The following is a 22,703-nucleotide window of genomic DNA, read 5'->3' as shown; positions in this document are numbered from 1 at the left end:
ATGAGAAAGCCACTCCAGACTTGGAGGGAGGGAAGGATGACGATGGCTGCATTCGATTCTTCGACCTGGGCAACTTCGAAAGGAGTCGGTATTCGGCTTATTTGTCTTAATTAGCTATCCCTCAGCACGTACAACCTGCTCACATGAAGCACTCTATCGATCCCTAGACAGAGCATCCTACGAACCTCTCGAGACATGTGCCATAATTCTAATGGCTCATTGGTTGCTGGAGACAAAAGGAAATCATCAGAATAAGAGATCTGTTCTTCTTTGAAGTGGATATTTGCATGTCAAACCGTCCATTGTTTAAAGTTAGGAAGTTCAGTGTACAATATATATTCGACTCACCAACGCAAAGCGCTGATCTTAGCAAACCAATAATCGTTTATTACTCGTTTAAATATATTCATGTACAAGGGTGTTAGTTGAATGGTGTACGATTAAATTAGGGTTGAGCTTGCCTTTTCGTGAGTTTTTGATCCAGAATAACTTTCTAGGTGTGCCTCACCACACCTGGGCCCCTCAACTTTTTTTTTTTCTTCACGAAAAAATTCCTCATGTGGAAAGAAAATTTGGGAACATAGAAATCCAGAGGTGCTTCCAAAAGCGGTAGAACTCTGGGATTATGTATTTAGTAAGAACGTTTTTAGTGAGACTTTTTGATTAATTTATATGTATGCTGACCTACCAAAAGTCATTGGATACTTGTAGTTTATTTAAATATAATAGTGCTTTGACCTGATTGGCCATAATGACTGCTTCTTTGCTTCAACAAAGACATTCTTCTGATTTTTTGGAGGAAAGCTCGTGGTACTGTGCTCCATTTACTAAGAGTATATCTTCTTATTCTGCGCTCCACTTCATCTCAGAGACGTCCAGTTGAGTTTAGTTCAGCGCTCTGTGCTAGTTTTTTTTTTTTTTTTTTTTTTTTATGAAAACCCCAAACACGAGAGATATTAGAACCTATAGTACTTGGTACCGTGCTTGGGTTGGAGGTTGAGAAGACGAAAGAAGATATTTGTTGACATTGGACTTTAACTTCTGTAGACTGTAATTTTCAGGAAATACGTATGAAGGAAGGTTGTTCCAGAAAACAGCAGTTGATTGAATAAACGAGGAAGATGAAAAATTGGTTTTGTGAGTTTGAAGTTGGTCAGTAAATGGATGTTGGCGGCACGTGTTCGGACTGTTTTGAAAGAGAGAGCGGGAATTATAGAAGCTAATTCAGAAGACCAGTGCCCATGGAAGTATCTGTAGAAAAGGCATGCAGAAGAAACAGTATGTCTATGAGACAGAGTGGAGAGACTCTGTTAGAGATGAGTCATTAATTAACCTAACTGCCCTCTTCAGAATGGAATCTAGGCGCCTGAGAGAGGTTTTGGGGGCACCGCCCCAGATGTGGGAATAATATTCCATGGTAACGCGGATTTGTGATTTGTAAAAGGTGAACAGCTGTTTAGAAGAAAAGTAACGCCGAGAGCGAAAGAGAAAACCAAGTTTTTTAGATGCAGAGGAAACAATATTTGTAATGTGCTTGTGCCAAGAGAGATTAGAAGTCAGGGTAGTCCCCGAAAGAGACATATCAACTTCCCTAGAAATTGGAGTGGCACCAAAGGTAAGCATAGGAGCAGATAAATCCTTTTTGAACCATCCCACCAGGCAGCTGGTGGGAAGCTAACGGTCAACCGTGGTTAGTACCTACCCAAATTGATCCAAGGAGGGGAAACCCACAAACCGCCGGCGAGGTGTTGGACGACCACGGCTCATCGATGCTCGAGGTGGGTGAAGGTTCTCCCGGATGGTACGTGGCAACAGAAAGGAGACTGTGGCGCTACTCGCCGGTAATTGGAATGCTGGTGACGGGAGTAATGTGTCACAACATCGAACCCTGCTGAAAATGGGGCTGCATAGCCGCAGGCCGCTCTGAGTGCCCATGCTAACCACGGTCCACCGGTGACAGCGCCTTCAATGGGTACGTGAGCATCGAAACTGGACCTTGAGTGATTGGAAGAAGGTCGTCTGGCCCGGTGAATCACGTTTCCTGTTGCACCATGTGGACGTCCGGGTACGTGTGCGTCGTTTACCTGGGAAAGTAATGGTGCCTGGATGCATCGTGGGATGAAAACAAGCTGGTGGCAGCGGTGTCATGCTTTGGGCGATATTCTGCTGGGATACCCTGCCTAGAGGAGTACATATCAAGCAGCGACCTATCCATTCTAAACAGACCAATCCAGCCCCACACCTTCTCAAGCACTATGTGGGAAGCGAATATCGACCTTACTCTTGCAAGTCATTCCATAACAGGACACTTCTCTCCTTGGGAGGTACAATAACACTGGACCACTTCAGATCACAGTGTTAAATTACAACCTCCATAGATCACTCCAAACGCAACATGTCACACGACTTCTATTACCAAGATACGCCATATTAAAGACGGATTGGAAACATTTTAAGCAGCTGCTGATGGAGAAAGCAGAAAACTTTCACCCCAATGAATTCAACCTAGACCGGCATCACCGAGATTTAACAAAACTAATCACAGAAGCGGAAGCTATAGCCATCAAGAAGAAGATGCCTTCCCTCAAAGCTGTGGTGGGCGCCAGATCCCGGGAAAAAGGGTAAATAGTGCCCGCAAGGCATTTCAGAGGGCGCGTAGATCCTGGCCACAGGCAAAGGTCGATGTACTATGTCAACAGTAATCCTATCTTGAAATGAGATCACAAATGACTACACAGCTAAAATAAAGAAAGCCTCATGGGAAAAACTCGGAAACACACAGAAGGAAATGCTGACCCCTGGGGAGTGGTGTATCAGGTCACCAGAAGCAAACTCCCCAGAGGGGAAGTCGTAACGGCAACCTATACCCGAACATGGAAATCCTCTATAGACAATATCTTGGACCATATCTTCCTTCTTGCAACCGAGCCTCAAACATAGGAACAAAAAAATCTATTAGGACAATAACTCAAACACAACCACAGCTCTTGAACCTGCCTTTTCACCAATGGAGCTCAGCATAGCGGCAGCGAGAATGAAAAATAGAAAGACCCTTGGTATAGATCAAATTGAGCCCGAGATGCTCAAGATGGTGGTAGAAACTATATCGAACACAATATTAGGACTCCTCCACCGATGTCTCTCGTTGGGCCCTTCCCGGCCTTATGGGAAACGGCACGAATAAAACTCATCTTAAAAAAATCCAACGAAACCACAAGGAATGCCAGGGTCGTATAGGCCAATCGCCTTGCTGTGAATCTTCAGCAAACTCTTCGAGTGCCTTCTCTACCAGAGAATCGAGAACCACTTCCAAGAATCAAACCTCATGTTGCCTAATCAATATGACTTTAGGAAGGGGCACTAGGCTGTAGAGGCTCTGGAAAATATTATTGAAACAGCTAAAAACTGCAACACAAAATACTTCCTCTTAATATCGATTTTTTTCGCAGGAGCCTTTGATTCTCTCTGGCGGCCTGCTGTTCTGGCCAGGCTCTGGAAGGCTCATATCACAGAAGACTTATATCGATGCCTCAAATCCTATCTTGAAAACAGGCGAATCACTGTTAACACTCCATACACTTCTGTTTCTAGGCCAGTCCACAGAGACTGCCCTCAGGGTTCTGTCCTGGGGCTGCTCTTGTGGAACCTGGTCTTTGACGAGTTCCTTAATTCGAATATTCCAAATGTTAAAACCCAGGAATATGCCGATGACCTGGTTCTGATGCTGCAGGCTGACAGCCGGACACATTGGAGATCATAGCAACCCAGGCCACTAGCTACTTGCAAAATTGGGCTAGCGTAAATCCCCTTACTATCTCCTCAGATAAAACAAGTTCAGTACTTCTTAAAGAATTCCTTGACCCTAGAATACGTCTGAAGATTAAACGGGAAAACCATAAAGTTGCTAACAGAAATAAAATACCTCGGAGTGATACTTAACAGAAACCTTAGCTTCACGCCACATCTCTGCTACCTGAGAAAAAAATAAGTAGATATGCGAGCCTACTGGCCAGAGTCACTAGGTAAGATGGGTGCCTGAAGAAGAGGGCCCTTGGCGTCCTCTATAAGCCATTCTTTATCCCAGCACTAGCCTATGCAGCTAGGGCCTGGTACACAAAGACTAGCACAGCTAGCAACAAAAAAAAAAATTGGAGATGACCCACCGATCGATATTACTCATAACAACAAGAGCTTACTGCGCTGTGAGCACCCACGCGCCTCCAGGTCCTGGCAGGATGCCTTCCCCTGAAGTTGGAGATTGCTCGCTGGAGTTGCTGTACCAACATTCCAAAGGAAAAATAGTCTCCCATGTAGACTATTTTTTCACCATAGACCCAGCAAAATCCAGAACCCTGGAGAACAGACGGATTTTACAACACGTGAAATGACTATGGCAAAATCGCCGGAACTTCACTAAGGCTCCAATTACTAAGCGGTTTATACAGGATGTCGGACAAGTTTATCCACTCTCCACGGCCTGGTTTTCGCCCGGACTCCAAACTACCTACCTATTCACTGGACATGGCTCATTTAGAAAGAGGCTCATATGACTTTGGAATCTCAGCTATTCCGCGGTTCTCCTGTGGACAGGAGGAGTCCTGGGAGCACCTGGTCTCCGAGTGTGACCACTACAAGGACCTCGGATGGTCAACTATACACCAAGATTCACTCGCTTCTTCGAAACCAGGGAGGACATTGTTCTGCAAGAGGAAGAGTCAAAGCCTTCACACTTTTTGTGCAAAACCTGTTCACAAGACAACGGACCCTACCCTTGAGTGGAGGTATTCCAAAATTCACAAATCCACGAAGAGGACAATATCAATCACGAAACAACAACCATCCCTCAAATGACCAGAGTAATGGAAACACAACTAAGACTGTGACTCTACTCGGTCAGAAACACCACAGAAGACCAGGAGAACCTCATCTTGCCTTGTTGGGCACCTGGACTAAAGGACATCCAGGTTATATGAACTCATCATACACTGTTTCCTCTCTTGAACGGTGCTTTCTTTCCCCTCCCATCGGGAGAGGGGATTTGCCCCCACTACTCCTCTCCTTCCTTAAATCTCTTCCCTCTGGTGGGACACAGACCTGCTCCACTGCAATCGCGGGGACCCTTTATTGACCCATTACTTCATTTCTTCCCTCCAATCTTCAGTCTTCCCACCCCTTTACTGTTGACTTTCACAGCGTTTTTAGCCCCAGCCGTCCAAATTTAACTACATCAAAATTTCTTTCCTGGCCCATTTAGGCCTATAGAAAATATTATTTCAGCGTATAGCCCCTCGCAAGCTACTTCTAAATTATTCTAACAAACGCTAATAACTAAGCTCGGGCTTTTTCTTTTAGGTTCTAGCCACTAAAATCCCAGGAAAGTAATGGCAGGACCCGCCAGAGTACTATATAGGTAACACCCGGTCGGCCTCCCCGTGGCGAGGTATGGTAACGTCGGGGTCCATTAGGGGCCCGGCGGCTAACAGGCCGGATGAACAAGGGCACTACATGACCCATATAGTTTTTAAATTGTTGGCTTGTCCGATACAGTGCACATACGCGGAGATGGGAGAAATCCCGGAAGTCGTTAGACCCAAATATACCTATATACCTAAACATCATTAACGGGAAAGAAGAAGAGAAAGAGTAAAAAAAAAAAAAAAAAGGACGGAGCTTGCCCCATGAGGATCCCAACACGAATGAAGTAATAGGAACAGAGAGAACAAACCGCAGTTTAGCTGCCAAAGCCTTAAGCAAGCCTGAAGAGGGCACACTAGCCCCCTTCACATTTAAATCCTACTTCCCGGGGGAACGATTCTCTCGCCCCCCACTCATTTCTACGCTGGTGTGAATGGGCATGCCCCACTGAAACTTGGGGCTGTGTTCCCTATTGGCTCCATACTTCTGTCTTCCACCCCCCCACCAGTCTTCAGCCACCCCTTCTCGATATTGACGCTAGCGAAGCCGCCACACTCCTAAATTTAAACACCTCCAAAATATCTTCGCCACATTCCAGCCTATCAAGTGACGCGAATCAACTCCCACGATTGACGCTGGTATGTGTATGCACGTTGTGTGTATACAGGGTGTCTCAAAAATACACGGCATAACTTCAGTAATGAGTTCCTCATATGTAGACAATAAAAATATTTTATATCAACATAGTTCCGGAAATGCTTGGTTTCCGAGTTATTAACCGGAATGTCTTATCTCCCGCTGGTGATTTCCTTTGTCACAAGGTACTGACAGTATTTGGTGGTTTTCCATTCCGACCAGGTACTCAAATCAGGAGCAAGCGGATATGCACTTTATGTGCAGTTTGGCGGACGGCAATGCTCTGGAGGCTCGTCCAAAACATTGCCGTCATTTTGTAGCACGAAAGGTTCCCAGAACGAAAATGTCCATACAGGAAAACGTTTGAAGGTATCCATCGCCGCCTTTGTGAACTTGGGACCTTTACACCTCGTGCTGCGGACAGAGGACAACCAAGATCTACGGCTCCTAAGTAGAGGGGTGGACCAACTGCCTGGCCTCCACGCTCAACTGATTTAAACCCACTAGATTTCTTCTTGTGGGGCCATTTAAAGTCATTAGTGTATTCGACTACGGTAGCTGATGTGGAAACTCCCCGCAATCGAATTGTGGCAGGTTGTGAGACAATACGAAACATGCCAGGAATTTGGCATCGTCTTCGCGAGTCCATGAGACGTCGATGTGAGGCCTGTATTCAGGCAGAAGGTGAACATTTTGAACAATTACTATAAGGTGATGAACAGTTAAGTGTCATAGACAGACATTCGAAACTCGGAAACCAAGCATTTCCGGAACTATGTTGATATAAAATATTTTTATCGTCTACATATGAGGAACTCATTCCTGAAGTTATGCCGTGTATTTTTGAGACACCCTGTATATTTGCGTATGTGTATGTATACAGGGTGATTCACTACCAGTGCGACAAACTTGCAGGTGTAGGGGGCACAAAGACGGATCGGAATCACATAGCATTGCAGGGTCCGAAATGCCTTCTTCATGCGGTAGAGGACGTTGAACGGGAGGTCGCGTGAACAGCGATCCCCTCTGGAAGTCAGCATTTGCGAACCGTTCCCGTGGCAGTAGGATGGACGAGTATTCAAACGTTGAACTGGCCGATATGCACCTCGCGTATGGAGCTGCGGACTGTAACGGGCTTGCCGCTCTGCGTTTGTACCAGGAACGTTTCCCTCACAGGCGTGCTCCTCATCATACGATTTTCGCACTTGTGCACAGAAGGTTACGTGAGCCTGGTTGTTTCACGAGAGGTACCATGAATCGAGAGCGAACGACGAGGACGCCAGACAATGAGGAGAATGTCCTACGTCTTGCAGAAGGCAATCCGAGTACGAGTACTCGAGCGATAGGCCAACGATTGAGTATTTCCCAATCCACTGTATTGAGGATACTGTCAACAAACCAAATGAGTTCATACCATCTGCAACGCGTCCAATCATTGGAGTCTGCGGATTATCCACTCCGGAGGACTTTTGCTACTTGGTTTCTTCAACAGAAACGGTTCGCAAATGCTGACTTCCAGCGGGATCGCTGTTCACGCGACCTCCCGTTCAACGTCCTCTACCGCATGACGAAGGCATTTCAGACCCTGCAATGCTATGTGATTCCGATTCGTCTTTGTGCCCCTACACCTCCTGCAAGTTTGTCGCACTGGTAGTGAATCACCCTGTATATATGTATAATACAATATAAGAATACTTTTTTTATATGCCCTAGCCACTGAAATCTCAGGAAATTAAGTGGCAGGACCTGCCAGAGTGAAACTAAAACTACTGGGCTCCTGGTCTGTCTCCACGGGGCGAAGGTGGGGCAACATTGGGCCAACGTTTAGCCGCAGGGATCCAGCGGCTAAACGACCAGATGAACAACGGTACACGACACTACACATATACAATATCCATACACTTTTAAATCTCTGGCATTTACAGCTAACTAGTACACCCACAATGAAAACTACGCGGAAATGGGAAACCCCTGGTGCTTTCTGACACTAAATACACCTTACCCAAACATCATTGCTGACCAGGTACACCCTTTCATGGCAAAGTCATCCCTCTGGCGGTGCCGTCTTTCAGCAGGTAATGTGCCATGCCACACCGCCCATATTGTTCGAGACTGGTTCGCGGAACATGAGGAAGATTTCCGGGTATTGCCGTGGCCTTCAAAATCCCCAGACATCAATCCCATCGAGCATCTGTGCTTTGCGTTGGAACAGCAACCCCGATCTGCTGCGTCTCACCCACGGACCTTACAACAGTTTGATCTGCTGGTTACGTGTTCGTACCAGATATCACAAGACACATTTAGAAAATTTTGTTGCGTCCATGCCTCGCCGGGTACGAGCTGTTTTGGCTGCACTTCGAGAACCAACATCATATTAGATAGGTGGTCATAATGTTTTGACTCATTGGTGTGTACAGCGCAGCATGGCCTAAGTCCGCATAAAACCCTGAAACAACAAAGCCACAGATGTAAACAAATATGCAAGAAAGGCAGATACTAAACCCTGTTTAACCCTTATTAAAATTTAACTTCAATCAGTTTAAATTTCTTAATTAAAATTATTGGCTAAGATGCAGGAAAATTTATGCCCCCTTTATAACCATGCAGGGCGTCCTTCAAATCGATGTCGATATTTATTGAGGGAATCGTTCATTAAAATGCAAGAAGAAAAGTCTACAGGGAAAGTAGCAACGGGTTTTAAGTTAGAGTATTAAACAGATTAGACGTCATTTCCGCTTCTAGCGTTTTGCGAATATCACGAAGTGGAGTATGCAAATCAGATCGTTGTACAAAATGTTATAAAAATTGTCGTAATGTATTTTTTTTAAAACGCGTGATGAAAAATTCAAGGCTGCAACGATCAGATTGTTTCAGTGGTACAGTAACTGAATTACGTGTATGGCGATTAGAAGAGCATTAACGTTAGCAAAATATGAAGACATTCACTTTGTGTACAAAGTATAGTGTATGTGAAGGAAATGCTAGAGCTGCAACCACCAAATACCAGCGTCGTTTTTAAACAATGCGACACACTAATTGGCGTATGTTTGTCAACGTCCACCGTAATTTGAGAGAATGAGAAAATACAAAAGGCAATACGACCGAGGCCGGCTCCGATCATATTATGCAACGTCTTAATAACAAAGATCGTATATTGTCCCAGAGGACAGGAGCACAACATACTGGTTACAAAGGAGAGTACCAGGATTTCTCCTGTTACTCCCAAGAGCTCTTCACAAGAAAACGAGTGCTCACTGCGATGGAGCGCAACTGAACCCTACACGTGACAACCAGGTACGACAAATGAACATGCATAACAAATGACAAGCACTGCGTAATGGAAGAAATACCAGCTAACGGTGAAACTCCGCAAGGGACTGTAACGGCAACCACAAAATTTCACCGAAACTAGCCATAGATCAGCAACCCTGACAACGACAGGCAACCCTCTATGACAAAGGCACAAAGAATAAGGAAAAGAATAAGTTTTTTTTTTTTTCCTCCTCACTCCTGACATCTTAGCAGATACTGTCATTCCCAGATGCAACTTGGCCCTGGAGGAACCTGATCACTGCACTTGATATGAAACCCGGAATTGACAAATCTACTACCTGGACAGTACTTGACCAAGAGTGAAAAACCACCGGACTTGATATTTATCAACACAGGACTTCACTGACTACTGAACTGGACAGAACCTAGTCCCATGAATATGTTCAAGGTTTAGGCCTAAATGTTTGTCAAATGAACTAATGAGACTCGTAGCAGAGAAGAAAAATGCATGGGATGCATATAAATTATCAGATGACACCGAAGCCTATTTCAGATATAAGCTAGTCTGTAATCAAGTCACAAAGGAGATTAGGCAAGCGAAGGCATATTACGAGAAATCTTTGGCAAAAGACGCTAAGAAAAACAGCAAGGATTTCTTTAGTTATATAAACTCTAAAAGGAAGGGATGAATCATATTGGTCCACTTGATATCGTTGGTTCGACTGTTGATGATCCTGCTCGTATAGCAAACAAACTGAATGAGTATTTTGCATCTACATTCACTCATGAGGAGTTATTAAGGAAGGAAAATGTCAGAAGTTTATCAAATTGTAACAGGGTGCTTAATGCTTTTGTAATAACTGAGAGCAAAGTGGAGGAGAAATTGTTTAAGTTAAACATAAGAAAGGCACCTGGGGTGGATGGGATCTATCCAGTTATATTAAAGGAGGTGGCATAGGAACTAAGCAAACCCTTAGCCATAATTATGAGAGCATCCTTGAACTCAGGGGAAGTCCCTACGTTACTGGAGATGGGCAAATGTATCCCCAATTCACAAAGGGGAATCGAAGGGTAACACGAGTAATTACAGACCAATTAGTTTAACTTCTGTTCATGGTAAAATAATGGAGTCACTGGTTAAAAAATGCATTGCAGGTCATCTGGACAAAGACTGCAGCAATAATTCAGACAGCATGGGAAAGTCTTGTCTGACAAACTTGATTGGATACTACGATGTGGTTACAAAGGAACTTCATGCAAAAAATTATTTTGATATCAATGCTTGGATTTCAGGAAAGCTTTTGACACTGTTGTGCATGGAAGATTACTGTACAAATTGGAGCAGAATGGTATGTAAGTTGTAACAGTGGATAAAAGGGTGGTTGAGTGGGAGAAGGCAGAAGTTTGTAAGCAATGACGCTGCTTTTCGTTGATTAATGTTATTAGTGGAGTCCCGCAGGGTCGGTGTTGGGCCCACTGTTCTTTTGTATATTTAGGCTTAGTGTCGAAGTTTGTAGATGATACAAAAGTTGGCAGGGTTGTTAATGATAATGGCAGTGTGCTACAGCAACAGGATCTAGAAAATTTGGGCAGATGGGCTGAGAAGTGGCAACTGACGTTTAACTTTGGCAAATGCAAAGTACTTCATATGGGTAGAAGTAACCCCAGGGAACTTACCAACTGTGTCATACTACACTTAGGGTGGTATAAAATGAAAAAGCCCTCGGAGTAATTGTGCAGTTAGATATAAAGTTTTCTGAGAAATGCAGACAGGCGCAAGAGCAGGTCATGGGGTTTTGTCAATGATATACAAGAATTTTCTAGCAGGGAAAAGGAGGTGTTTATCCCTTTGTATAAGGTAATGGTCAAGCCTCGCCTTGAATACTGCGTACAGGTCTGGAAGCCTCATCTTAGGAAGGATGTAGATTTGTTTGAGCGTGTTTAGAGAAGGGCAACAAAATTGGTGATCCCTTCATTCCCCTCACCAATCTTGTTGCCCTTCTCTGAAGGGCAACAAGATTGGTGAGGGGAATGAAGGGATCCTCTTACCAAGAGAGGCTTAAGTTCTGCAAATTGCAGCGGCTGGAGAATAGGCACATGTGAGGTGATCTGATTGAGGTGTATAAGGCCTTGAATTGGTTGAGCACGGTGAATTCTGATGAGATTCTTCCACTTGCTCAGATTACGAACCTAAGAGGGCATAAATTCAAATTGAGGAAAAACAGTTGTAGAATAGATTTGCGTAAATTTGCCTTTAGCTAGCGGGTGGTTAATTGCTGGAACAAACTTCCATCTGTCGTTCTGGAAGTTGATAGCTTAAATAAAATCAGGGAATAACTGGACAAACTTTTAGAGGGAATGGTTGTGTGAATTTTTTTTTTTTTTTGGCTGATACTACATGAATTCATATTTGCTTTCTTGCATCGCATGCCTTTATTACTATTGCTCTATCCCAAATAGGAACGCCAATACGACTACTGCAACTTCCTGCTGGCCATCTTGGCTCTCAAACTATGCTCCCTTGCGTGCTCCTATCTTTTCCCCTCTCTCTCGGCTGGGGAAGAGGACGATCCTTCCGCTCCCTCCCCTACCCGTCTCTCCTGTCTTCGCCTGGTAAGACATAGGCCTGCTCCACTGATTATCTGGGGTCGCCTTCTCTCTCGTCCCCATATTTCTGTCTTTTCCCCCAGCCTTCTGTCTCCTCCCCAACTCTACCTAATACGCTAGCGTATGCCCCACATAAATTGCAAAATTTAATAACGACTAAATTTAATTGCATTCACAATAACCTCATTTCTACTCAATTTTCTTAACACCCACCGAGCAAAAAAAATTTGTTTTAAGCCCTAGCCACTGAAATCTCAGGAAATTAGGTGGCAGGACCTGCCAGAGTAAAACTTAAACTGCTGAGTACTGGTCTGCCTCCACGGGGCGAAGTGTGGGCAACGTTGGGCACCAGCAAGGATTCCAACGGCTAAATAGCCACATGAACAACGATATACAACACTACCACATGTACAATATCCATTCACTTTTAAACCTGTGCCCTTTGCAGTGGAGGAAATCTCTAGTGCCGTTTGACACGAACACATTTTACACGCTACGCAATCAGAGGAAGTGGTGCTGGATATCGTGACATTAGTTCCCTCCGCCAGCACACGAAGAGTTCCTGAAGAACTGGTCATCCCAAACCCATTCTACGCACGCTGCGTGAACACAGGCTGTATGGATTCCATATGCAGAGAGTTCAGGCATTGCAAGCAAGAGATTCACTTCCGCGTGAGCAATTTTGTTTATGGACACTTAATTGTATCAACAACAGTTCTGACTTTCTTATCAGTAAGTATCCTGTGGACCGGCAAAACTACATCTACACGAGACGGAATATTCAACATGCAATCTCCATATGTGTCAGTGGAAAATCCTCACCCCCATTCAGCAATCCCGTTTCTAAGTCGGTTTTGGGGTCAATATGTGGGCAGGCCTTGTAGGGGATAACATTATTCATCACGAGTTCCCTGCCCGCCTAAACGCAAATCAGTTTTTCAGTTTTTGTAGAGGACGTCGCCAAACTTCTGAAAAGATGTTCCTTTTAGTGTACGTGCCAATATATGGTTTCACAAGAAGTTTTTTTTTTTTTCTTTTATAATTCAGTGTTGTATCAGTATAGTTTTACATTTTCGGCTGTACAGCCCCTTCCATTTTTATTTGGAGGCACTCCCGACTTAAAGGTATTTTGGCTACGGTGTTGAATGAAGCCCCGAAGCAAGATCCACGATCTTGTCAGGTGGAAATATACATGTGGATTTCTTATCATCACGGTTTCACAAGAAGGAAAACATTACAGCATACTCTTCCTGTTAATACCATCAGTGAAACTGCTCTGAGAATACGAAGAGATCTACATAAATAGAACTTTTATTCTTCATATCCTCCTCGTGAAATACTTATCACTTACATAATAATACCGTGGGGACTCAATATTTTATTTTATCATCTCATCTTGATGGCTGTTTAAGATCTTAACTATTTCTTATTTGATTCATTATAGAAATTAACATATTAATTTCTTACATGGCGAGCTGTTGAATTACTGTTTGGATTTGCTTGACATACAGGACATATTTTATGATACTTGTTTGGACACCTGTGTTTGACTTTTTTTTTTTTTTTTTTTTTTGTGTGTGTGTGGCTGCCCCAACTTCGGGCAGTATCTGTTTTGCTGTTACTTTTGATTGGGACTGAATGGTATGAAATGTAGCCCGCTAAGGACTGTACGATTGTAGTTGTAGCATGAACGAGTATTGGGAAGCAGCCTTCCTGGTAGCAAGATGTTCAGAAACAACTAAACAAGAGACACACATTACACAAACACACACTGGTGTGCAAAATTTAAGGAGCAGTCAAGTTTTCACCTGTAGCTTCTCATAGGAGTGGCCTGGATATGGGAAAAGCATACCAAGGGAACCTCGTGAGGAACAGAAATAATGAACCGACACAACAACGGACACAAAACAGTACAGAGAGACTTTATTCAAAAATGGCAATATAGCACTGATTGCCATGATACAGATACATCACTGCCAAAGATGGAACAAAGGGAAGAGGTGGTCCTCAGTAGGAGATATGGTCACCCCTAATGTCGATGCAGGCTTTTCACCGCCTGTTCATACTTAGAACAATGTTCTTGATAAGTTCTTGCGGTAACATTGTCCATTTCTCTGTCAGCGCCATCTTCAGCTGATGAACATTTTCTAGTGGGTATGGACGTGCCGCTAGGCGTCTCCCCAGAACGTCTAATATGTGTTCGATGGGATTTAGATCGGTGGAACGGGCAGGCCAATCCATACGAACAATGTACTCACTTTCCAAAAGCATATCACAGTTGCAGGGCGATGGGGTGTGATGTTATCATCCATAAACACGAACTCGAGGCCTTAGAACAGACGCGCATGGGGAAGGATTACCTCAGTACAGTAGCGTGCACCGGTTACAGTACCGCCTTCCAGTATCTGGAGTTGTGTACGTCCATCCAAGATAGCGCCTCCGCAGACGAGAACACCTCGAGCGCCATATTGATCCCTTTCAGTGATGTTTGCGGGGTGATACCGTGTGCCAATCGCTCGCCAAATTAGCTGACGTCCAGAATCGCTTCTGAGGCTGAATCTACTCTCATCAGTAAAGAGTACCTTAAGTAAAGATTTTGTGGTTGTAACCTTTAGAAATAGTGTTGGGCCTTAAATTTTGCACACCAGTGTAGCAGTATACTCATTTCTGGCAATAATACAGTTTTCGTTTTTTAATTTTGTTAAATAAGTTCATGTAAATATGCTTGTAAATATTGAAATAACGTAGCCGCACCCTCTAGCCACATGCTGTTAATGGTTGTCTCGAAAGAGAAATAAATAAAACAGATAATAATTACATATTACCACATAGTGTTTGGGGAGGGAGCCCCACCAGTGGTTTCCCACAACTGCGTCATAATTACTCTTGTGAAGTATACATTACTCTCTATAAAAGCCAGAGAAAAGTACTGTATGTTGCAGATGAGAAGTATTATGTTGGGTTCTGTTGCTGTGGTCTGACTTTTCCCTGCAGGATTCCTAAGCGGACCCCACGTTGCCCGTACACACCGCTAGGAGTCAAGCCAGGCTGACCATTATTCTCTGGCTCAGTGGGACTCCTCAGTGGTTTAGTCATGTACAGGTATTTGTCACAAATGGAGGTTCTCAGTATGTCTTGTTTAGGAGTTTTAGTCACATCAAGGTATTTAATTGCATCTAAGTGTTTGTGACAATTGGTAGGTTTCGATATTAGCAGTTGGATGTATACCCTACTGCTGATATCATTCACTATTTAGTGGTTGCTTATCGGCATGTGTTCCTAGCATGGTTAATAGGATTGTTTCTTCGTCTTCCAAAGAGCTCCTGGGCAAAATTTGCAAATGCTATATACTCCTTTATATTGTCCAGTAGGTGGAATTCCTGATTTCTGGGTAAATACATGATTTTGGTGATTAATATAGAACGAAGATCCTCGTACAGGGGACAATCATACATAAGATAGGGGCCAGCTTTCCAGCCCCCCACAAGGAAAGCCAAATCCATAAAGCCAAGCTAACATCACTGGGCATCAATGATGCCCAGTGATGTTAGCTTGGCTTTAATGGATCCATGGCCAGCAAGTTGGTACAAACCCGTTGAGAACCATAGGGGAGGTCTGGGATAGATCATGTTTACATTCGGCAAGAATTTCCGGGTGATTTCACCCTTTGTGGAGTTAGACCACCTACTCCGCCACTCCTGCTGCAGATGATTAAGTAGGCCTTGCTTCTCTTCGTTACATCCATTAGCCGGGTTGGTTGTGTAGTTGAGAATGGTAGGTATAGGCAGAAATCTTTATAGGCGCCTCCGTAGCCAGGTGGGAAGGAGCTGCAGTGCATAGCACACGCTTCTTGATTAGACCGGTGTTCGAGCCCGTCACCACCAAATACGGAGGATGCGGAAAGGTCAGGGAATGACCACTGCATATCCCGGAGCAATATGGCCTTAGTTGCTAATGCTCCTAAAAACCAAATAACAAACAACAACAAACAGAAATCTTTATTGTACAGTAAAGTTACAATATGTGCTCGCCACAGCCAGGGGCTTGACAAAGTATAGCAATCTCCTTCTTACCACCTCCAAATCAAGGGGTAGAGCACCTGCCAGAATCTGGAAGGCGTGGCTGCTGACCGTACAGCAGACGCGGGTAATAACAAATAGAATGAACCGCTGAATGGTATCTAGTATTTTCCTGTTGGTCATAACAGCCTAGGTGAACCAGATTCCTGAGGCATACGTGACGATAGGTATAAAAACAGCTTTATATAATAATAAGAGAGTTCTTCGCTTATGCTATATACTCCCCAGTCCCGGCGTGAGACCCTGACAAGAAGATCAGCATAGTTCCAGATTTTGGTACGGAGGTATTTCAGATGTGGTTGGAATGAGAGGTTGGTATCAAGCATTACTCCAAGGTACTTCATTTGCTTTGAAAATTTAATGGTCTTTCCATCTATTTTTCTTTGGTGTGGTCTTCCAGTATTTAGTTTTGCTTTCAAGAATATAGAGTTAGTTTTGATTGGAAATATTTGAAGGTTCTCTTTTGTCCAGTTTTTGAGAATGCAAATGGCATAATTAGCAAGGGTCTCACAGTGGACTCATTCTATGTATTGTCCCATTTCTTACGCCTTGAACTTTTTTTATTGCTCTTAAAAGTGAATAAAATATCTCTACCACAGTCAGCCTTCATCCTAGAGAGAGAGAGAGAGAGATAGATAATCTTTAATGCCCTTCACGGCCAAAAAGCCAGGGATTTACATTTTTACAGCCTCCCAAAACTTCCGGGAAAATCGAACAATTATTTACAAAAAAAGGTAATTTTACAAATGAAAACATATTTTGATACAAAGGAGAGAACTCCTTATGAGAGTTAAGTTTGATTGAGCTGACTTAACATCGAGATAAGAGCACCAGCTCAATCAGACAGGAACAGATGCAAGGTACACATCAGTCATTGCTGATTAGTCCTACTAGTCATAATTTTTTTCCGGTAAGTGCGGTCAACTGCAATATTTATTTAAAAACAGTCTCTTAATTGTCGTTTATAACCACCATTTCATATATAGATAATTATGGCAGTGTGTTTAATGATCTTCTATAGTGCAAATCTGAATTGCATGAATATTTGGTTGATGGCGCTTACAATAAATTGAAACTTTTGTAGCGTGTGATGGTTAACCTTTAGATTCTGATTTCTTTTTATTTTTAATTCCCAACTAAGCCATCGTTATTCTGTGGAGTGAGTTGTGTACTCACGAATGGGACCATTTGTTCTGAGAACAATGTAGCCGTAGGGAAGAAATAAAAGGGTTCTATGTGTTCTCAGTGATGTAGGTAATCAATGTCAAGAACGTGGCGTTAGGCATTGCATACTGTCAAATACTATTGTACCCAAGGGTAATTGGAAGGAGCTGTCTTCAGCGTATTGAGTTCTTACTTATCGCGTTCGTCAGTTTGTCAAACCACGATTAGGGGTGGGGAGAGGGAGAGACTTTTTTTTTTTTTTTTTTTTTTTTGCCAATGCACGAGGTTTGCTATAGCACTAATCTCAGTAGGGGAACATCGCTCTCTTTTGTGCTAAAGAAATCCCATGGTGCACAGAATGTTTAGTTGGCTGTAAAAATAGAAGCTACTCTCTGTCAGCAAGATAAACTCGCCCACGGCACCATGAAACTTTCTTTAAGCCAGATGTATTTCTTTTGTTTTTCTTTAAGCCGTGTATCCTCGAGCTAGGCATACAATTGTTTTAGGGTATATTCATCATTTTCCTAAAATTCTACTTTTTTTTTTTTTTTCTGTACACGTTCTGCAAGAAATAATTGCGATACGTCGAGAAAAAATCATTATAAAAATCGAAAAAAAAAAAGGGTTAATTCCAAGGTGGGTTTTGGTTTTTCTTTAAAATGTACATACTGATCAAATGTGGAAAACGTAGAAAAAAATAAGAGCAACGTTTGACCCCAAGTAAATTACATTCTTATTTCATTATTTTTTTTTTAATCTAATGCGCAGTGAAAGTGTGCAAAAAAAATACTTCCCTAATAGGTGTATCATTGATTGATTCCTAATAGGTGTATTATTAACTGTATTTAATACCATACGTGATGCGCTATACTTATAATGTATATTTAATACAGTATTGCACCTCCCGATTTATATACAGAACAATATAATATTTCACTACTTTGGTTTCGTCAGTGCACGTCCTTTTTTTTTTTTTTTTTATGAAAACCCCAAACACGAAAGGTATCAAAACCTATAGTACTTAGTACCGTGCATGGGTTGAAGGAGAAGTATGGGGGGAGGGGGATGCCGGAAACTTTGCTCTAGAGACTAAACATGGGTTTCACCACTTCAAGCCTCCAATAAGCAAAGTGGTGGTATTTCACCGGTTGATGAAAGTCATCTACCACCTGGTATTTTAACAATGCTAGAAAGTGTGGTATTAACGCGCACTGTAGTTGAATTTCAGAAATGCTTTTTCTCCCCATACCTTGAGTTGTAGTATTTTCGAAAGTCAATTTTTCGATCAAGCTCCTCGATCTGGGTACGTGGTAAGGAGACCTCCCAGTGATGCTGCTGGATCTCCAGATTGGCATCGATGGGATCCAACGGCCACAGCCTAAGTTCTAGGCTACCACCATAGGAATCCGGCTGCTATCCGTAGAAACTCAGAAGGGGGAGGGGAAGATCTGGTGGCTGAGGGTCCCAGTTTCAACACATCACTTTGGCCCCTGCTTCAACAAGACAGATGGTTCTGGGATGGCTCGCCCAGGTTTATTCTGCTGGTGGATTCGCCTGCAAGGATCAACCGTCTCAACGCCATGCCCCTACCCTCATGGTCCGAGGGACAGGATTCAGGCCACTCCAGAGCGCATTTATTGCTTGGTGGGTAGTGGGCGTCTCATTTTGGCTCCGTGGTGGGTGTGGAGCCCGGATACTGAACAAAAATAAAATACTATGAATCCTGATAATCAAAACTTTTCTTCTTAGATCCCAACATAATTCCTACCAGAATACTCTGTCAGTGACTCAGATAAGTCACTTCGACGAAGAGAGCGAACTGAAGAAATATCAGATCTAACACCTCGATACCTGATAATTCGCTCTACTAGTGAGAAGTCCTAAGGAAAAATTTCACCCTTCTTTATCCATTAGGGGTTGGCAGGCACTCCTAAGTCAGTCAAACAGCTTCGCTCAGGCGACGTCGTCTTAGAGAACAGAAGTGATAAACATTCAGAACAGCTCCTCCGACCCACATGTACTCGTCATCATCATATGTTAATGTATGGGTGTAGATGGGCGCTTGCCCGGGTGGCACCCGGACAAGCGCCCATCTACACCCAATATCATGCGTCAAAAAGAACCACCGCTAATAGGCCAATAGTGCAATGTGTGTAGTAGTGTGTGTAAAATAATGTTTTAAAAAGGCCTCATAGCCGCCAGAAGGCATGTACACAGGCGTGACTGCCCTTGGTGCTCGTCCCTTGGCACCTGTAGCCAGACCTGGATCAGCTCTATCAGTTTAAGTACCATCTCCACGCCCATTGGATGTAATGCAATTCCAATGAGCGTCATCTTCCCCACCTCCTAGGGGCCCAACCCAGGAGGTCCTAAAAAAAAATCAACAGAAATATTAAAAGGAGAACAACAATCAAACATCACCACTCTATGTAGGCAACACACATAAACATAAACTTCACAATAAAAAAAAAAAAAAACTCAAACCGTCACACCACATGAAGTGGCAACAATCAACAACATCAACCAGTATTCAGAATTCCTAAAAAAACATCCACCAACACTTGTAACCTTCTCTTCCGAAATATTAACTCCCAAAAGTGATTAAACTTATTAAAATTAAACTTAGACTGTATATAATGAGGCTCAAATCCTCTTCCAAAATGTAATGATTCATTCCTGAACAATTGGCGATACAATGAAAACGCGTACAATATATGGTCCCAACTTTCCTTATTATGATCACAATTACAATTTTTGTAGTTTACAATTACAACCACAATTACAATTTTGGCTGGGTTTCCAGACCAAGATCATATAACTTACTCCTTAAGGACCCATGTCCAGTTAATATATAAGACGTCAACATATTAGGAAAAAACAACTATTCTGGTATGTAAAATAAACTCTTGGAATAAATAATCTCGTAATACCCCCGTTACACTTACATCCCATCTATCCTGCTATATGACCCACATGTACTGGGAGAATGTAGCTCATAGTTACATTCAGTGGCTTCTGGGTGCCCTCCCCACAAGACACTGAATTCATCCCGAGGTGCCACCGCAGAATGAGGTGTCCTCGAAGTATCTGAAGAGCAAATCTGTTCTGAATTAAATTCTCAAAGATTGACAGATGCAAATCAAATATTCGTGCGTAGAGATGGGAATCTTGTTCCCACTAGAATCATCATCCTTGCGTTTAATTCACCAGCATCTCCTAATAAGATCAAATTTGGCTATATTTTCACTTGTCGTGGGGCCCTTGCATGCACTCGATGTCCTTCAAAGGATCACAAAATAACATGTTTAACTAAAAAACCTACCTGCATTAACTGCCAAGGAGAGCGCCCTGCATACTCACGAGCATGCTAGCTAGCGTTCGTTTTTATTTTTAACATTTGGCGCATAATAGCTTTTGTCACTAATGCACCAATAAAACCGTAATACCTTCGTTCCGGCAGCATATGCCTGTAGAATATAGACAAAAGGTACTCATATTTCTATATGCGTATCTTATATTTCAAGCGAGCAGGAAAAGCCTCTTGTCTTAGTGAATTAAATATATAACAATACACCTAATACTTGTTTTGTAGCTGTAACCAAGGAGAAAACTATAAAAATATGCAGTATTAACGTATTACAAAAAAAAAAAAAAAAAGAAAAGAAAAACAGCTATTTTTCCGTACGTGGTAAAATGGTAAAAGCAAAATATATTTTGTTAATAGTGGTGAAGTAAAAATAACTGGAAATCTCTGTATTATATCATTACTAAGTACTTATAATTTTAACGAGTAGTACGGCTTGTTCAGACCAGTTGTTGTTCCTTTACAGATTTCGAACACGAACGACGCCAACTACATGACGTTGTTTTACCCGAACTACAACGTCAGTGTACGTCACTTGGAGTGGATGTTCTCTTTGTGGACATTCAGCATGGTGCCGAAGATGACGTTATCACTTGTCCTTCATTGTTTGAACAACAGTTGGAAGAAATTGAGGACTGTCACCGGACATCATTCGGCCACTTTATGCTTGTAAGTAGTTCCTTTCTTAGAACTCACATATATTCATGCAAAGTAACTTCTCATCATAACGCAACGGAATAATGAAAATAATACTTTTCCCATTAAAGATGTGAATAGTCATTCAATATTTTAGTTCTTTCTGGCATAGCAAACATGCATCATATTATGAAATGCAGAAAGTATCAAATGATATATGCGAATTTCAACAAGACAAAATCGAAAAGAACTTCGCATGAAGTAATTCTCTATCTTGTCTTTGTTAGTGCTGCTTCGGTTACCCTTCGCAAGCCTTGGATATCAATGATTCTCTTTGTACATTAAAATCGCTCTTTCCAAAAACAAATCTCTCTGTCCAATAAATAGAAATATCTTTGAACAAAGAGAACCAATTTTGTCACTCCGGGACGGAGTGACAAAATTGGTTGAGCTTGTAACAAGGAGAATGGTATCAAAACTAATCTCATTGCTAGTCGCTAAAGAACGTGACGCTACGGGTTCTTTTACGTCCCAAATAAGATTACCAACGCATTGCCTTCATAACTGTTAACGGTACTTGTTAGTTACAAAGCAAAAAAAAAGAAAGAGGAACTTCGTTGTGTTGGAAACGTGTGTGTTTATTTCTGTTTTATTTTACTTTTAATCAAGTCTTATAAATCCTTCCCTGAAAGCCTACGGATTACATTTCCACTTCGCACTGTGTGTACACTCAAGAATATAATACGTCGTAGTCGGCTTGAAACTTTTTCGCTACTTCTAAATAATATACCGTTTTTATTTTGAAATAAACAGTCTGTATGCGGCCGGATAAAATGCGTCATGAGCTTCTATTTTTTTTTTTTTTTAATAGAAATGAAGTTGGAAAGCACAGTAATAGCAAGGATTTCAAATGAAAGTAAATAATAATAATATATATATATATATATATATATATATATATGTATAAGAATTGATAAGTTTGATACAGTTTGCACAGATGGAAGTGAAAAATACACAAAGTGCCAGGTAATAAATAAATAAATAAATATTCATTTATTGCAAATACAGCAAGCCCATCACAGCACATGGCTAGGGGCAGGTAAAAATACAACAGGAATGAATAAAATAATAGAGTATATGTACATAGCAGATTTTATATAGATATTAACAATGCCTAGGAGTTTTAGTTATGAATTTAAAGAAATTGCAGAACAGGACATTTGGCTTTCAGTTGCAATTACTGGGTTGGATTATTTTTCTTCATTTTATCGGAGATCTGACTCCTGTACTAGAAGGGTACAAAAGTACATATATTGTAGATATGTAAAAGGAGAAAGAATGTGAATATCCTATAAGTTATGATGAATTAAGAGAATTTAAGCTGAATTGCAAAGCTAATTAGAAGTGAGGGAACTGCAAAGTAAAATGATTAAACAAATAAAATAAAAGGTGGGATTGCTATCATCAGATATATGTGGGAAAATTTAGCTATAAGTCGAAAACAGGGATAGCAAAAATCTGATGTCAGC

At 42.1% G+C, this 22,703-nt stretch overlaps 1 protein-coding gene across 1 annotated transcript in view; it reads left to right on the top strand.

Moving 5' to 3' along the window:
• LOC150081687 (protein qui-1-like) overlaps nt 1-22,703 on the top strand; it is a 706,673-nt gene that overhangs the window by 326,696 nt on the left and 357,274 nt on the right. Inside the window, exon 4 of the mRNA XM_090378807.1 lies at nt 21,005-21,207. Within this exon, the coding sequence (XP_090234933.1) occupies nt 21,005-21,207 (203 nt within the window). The remainder of the gene's footprint in view (nt 1-21,004; nt 21,208-22,703) is intronic.

The sequence above is a fragment of the Mastigoproctus giganteus genome, chromosome 8, assembly GCF_048544385.1.
Source record: "Mastigoproctus giganteus isolate SK-2022 chromosome 8, ASM4854438v1, whole genome shotgun sequence".
Taxonomy (NCBI): domain Eukaryota; kingdom Metazoa; phylum Arthropoda; class Arachnida; order Uropygi; family Thelyphonidae; genus Mastigoproctus; species Mastigoproctus giganteus.
The sequence above is the reverse complement of the archived record's forward strand: the minus strand, read 5'-3'. Positions and strand labels throughout refer to the sequence as shown.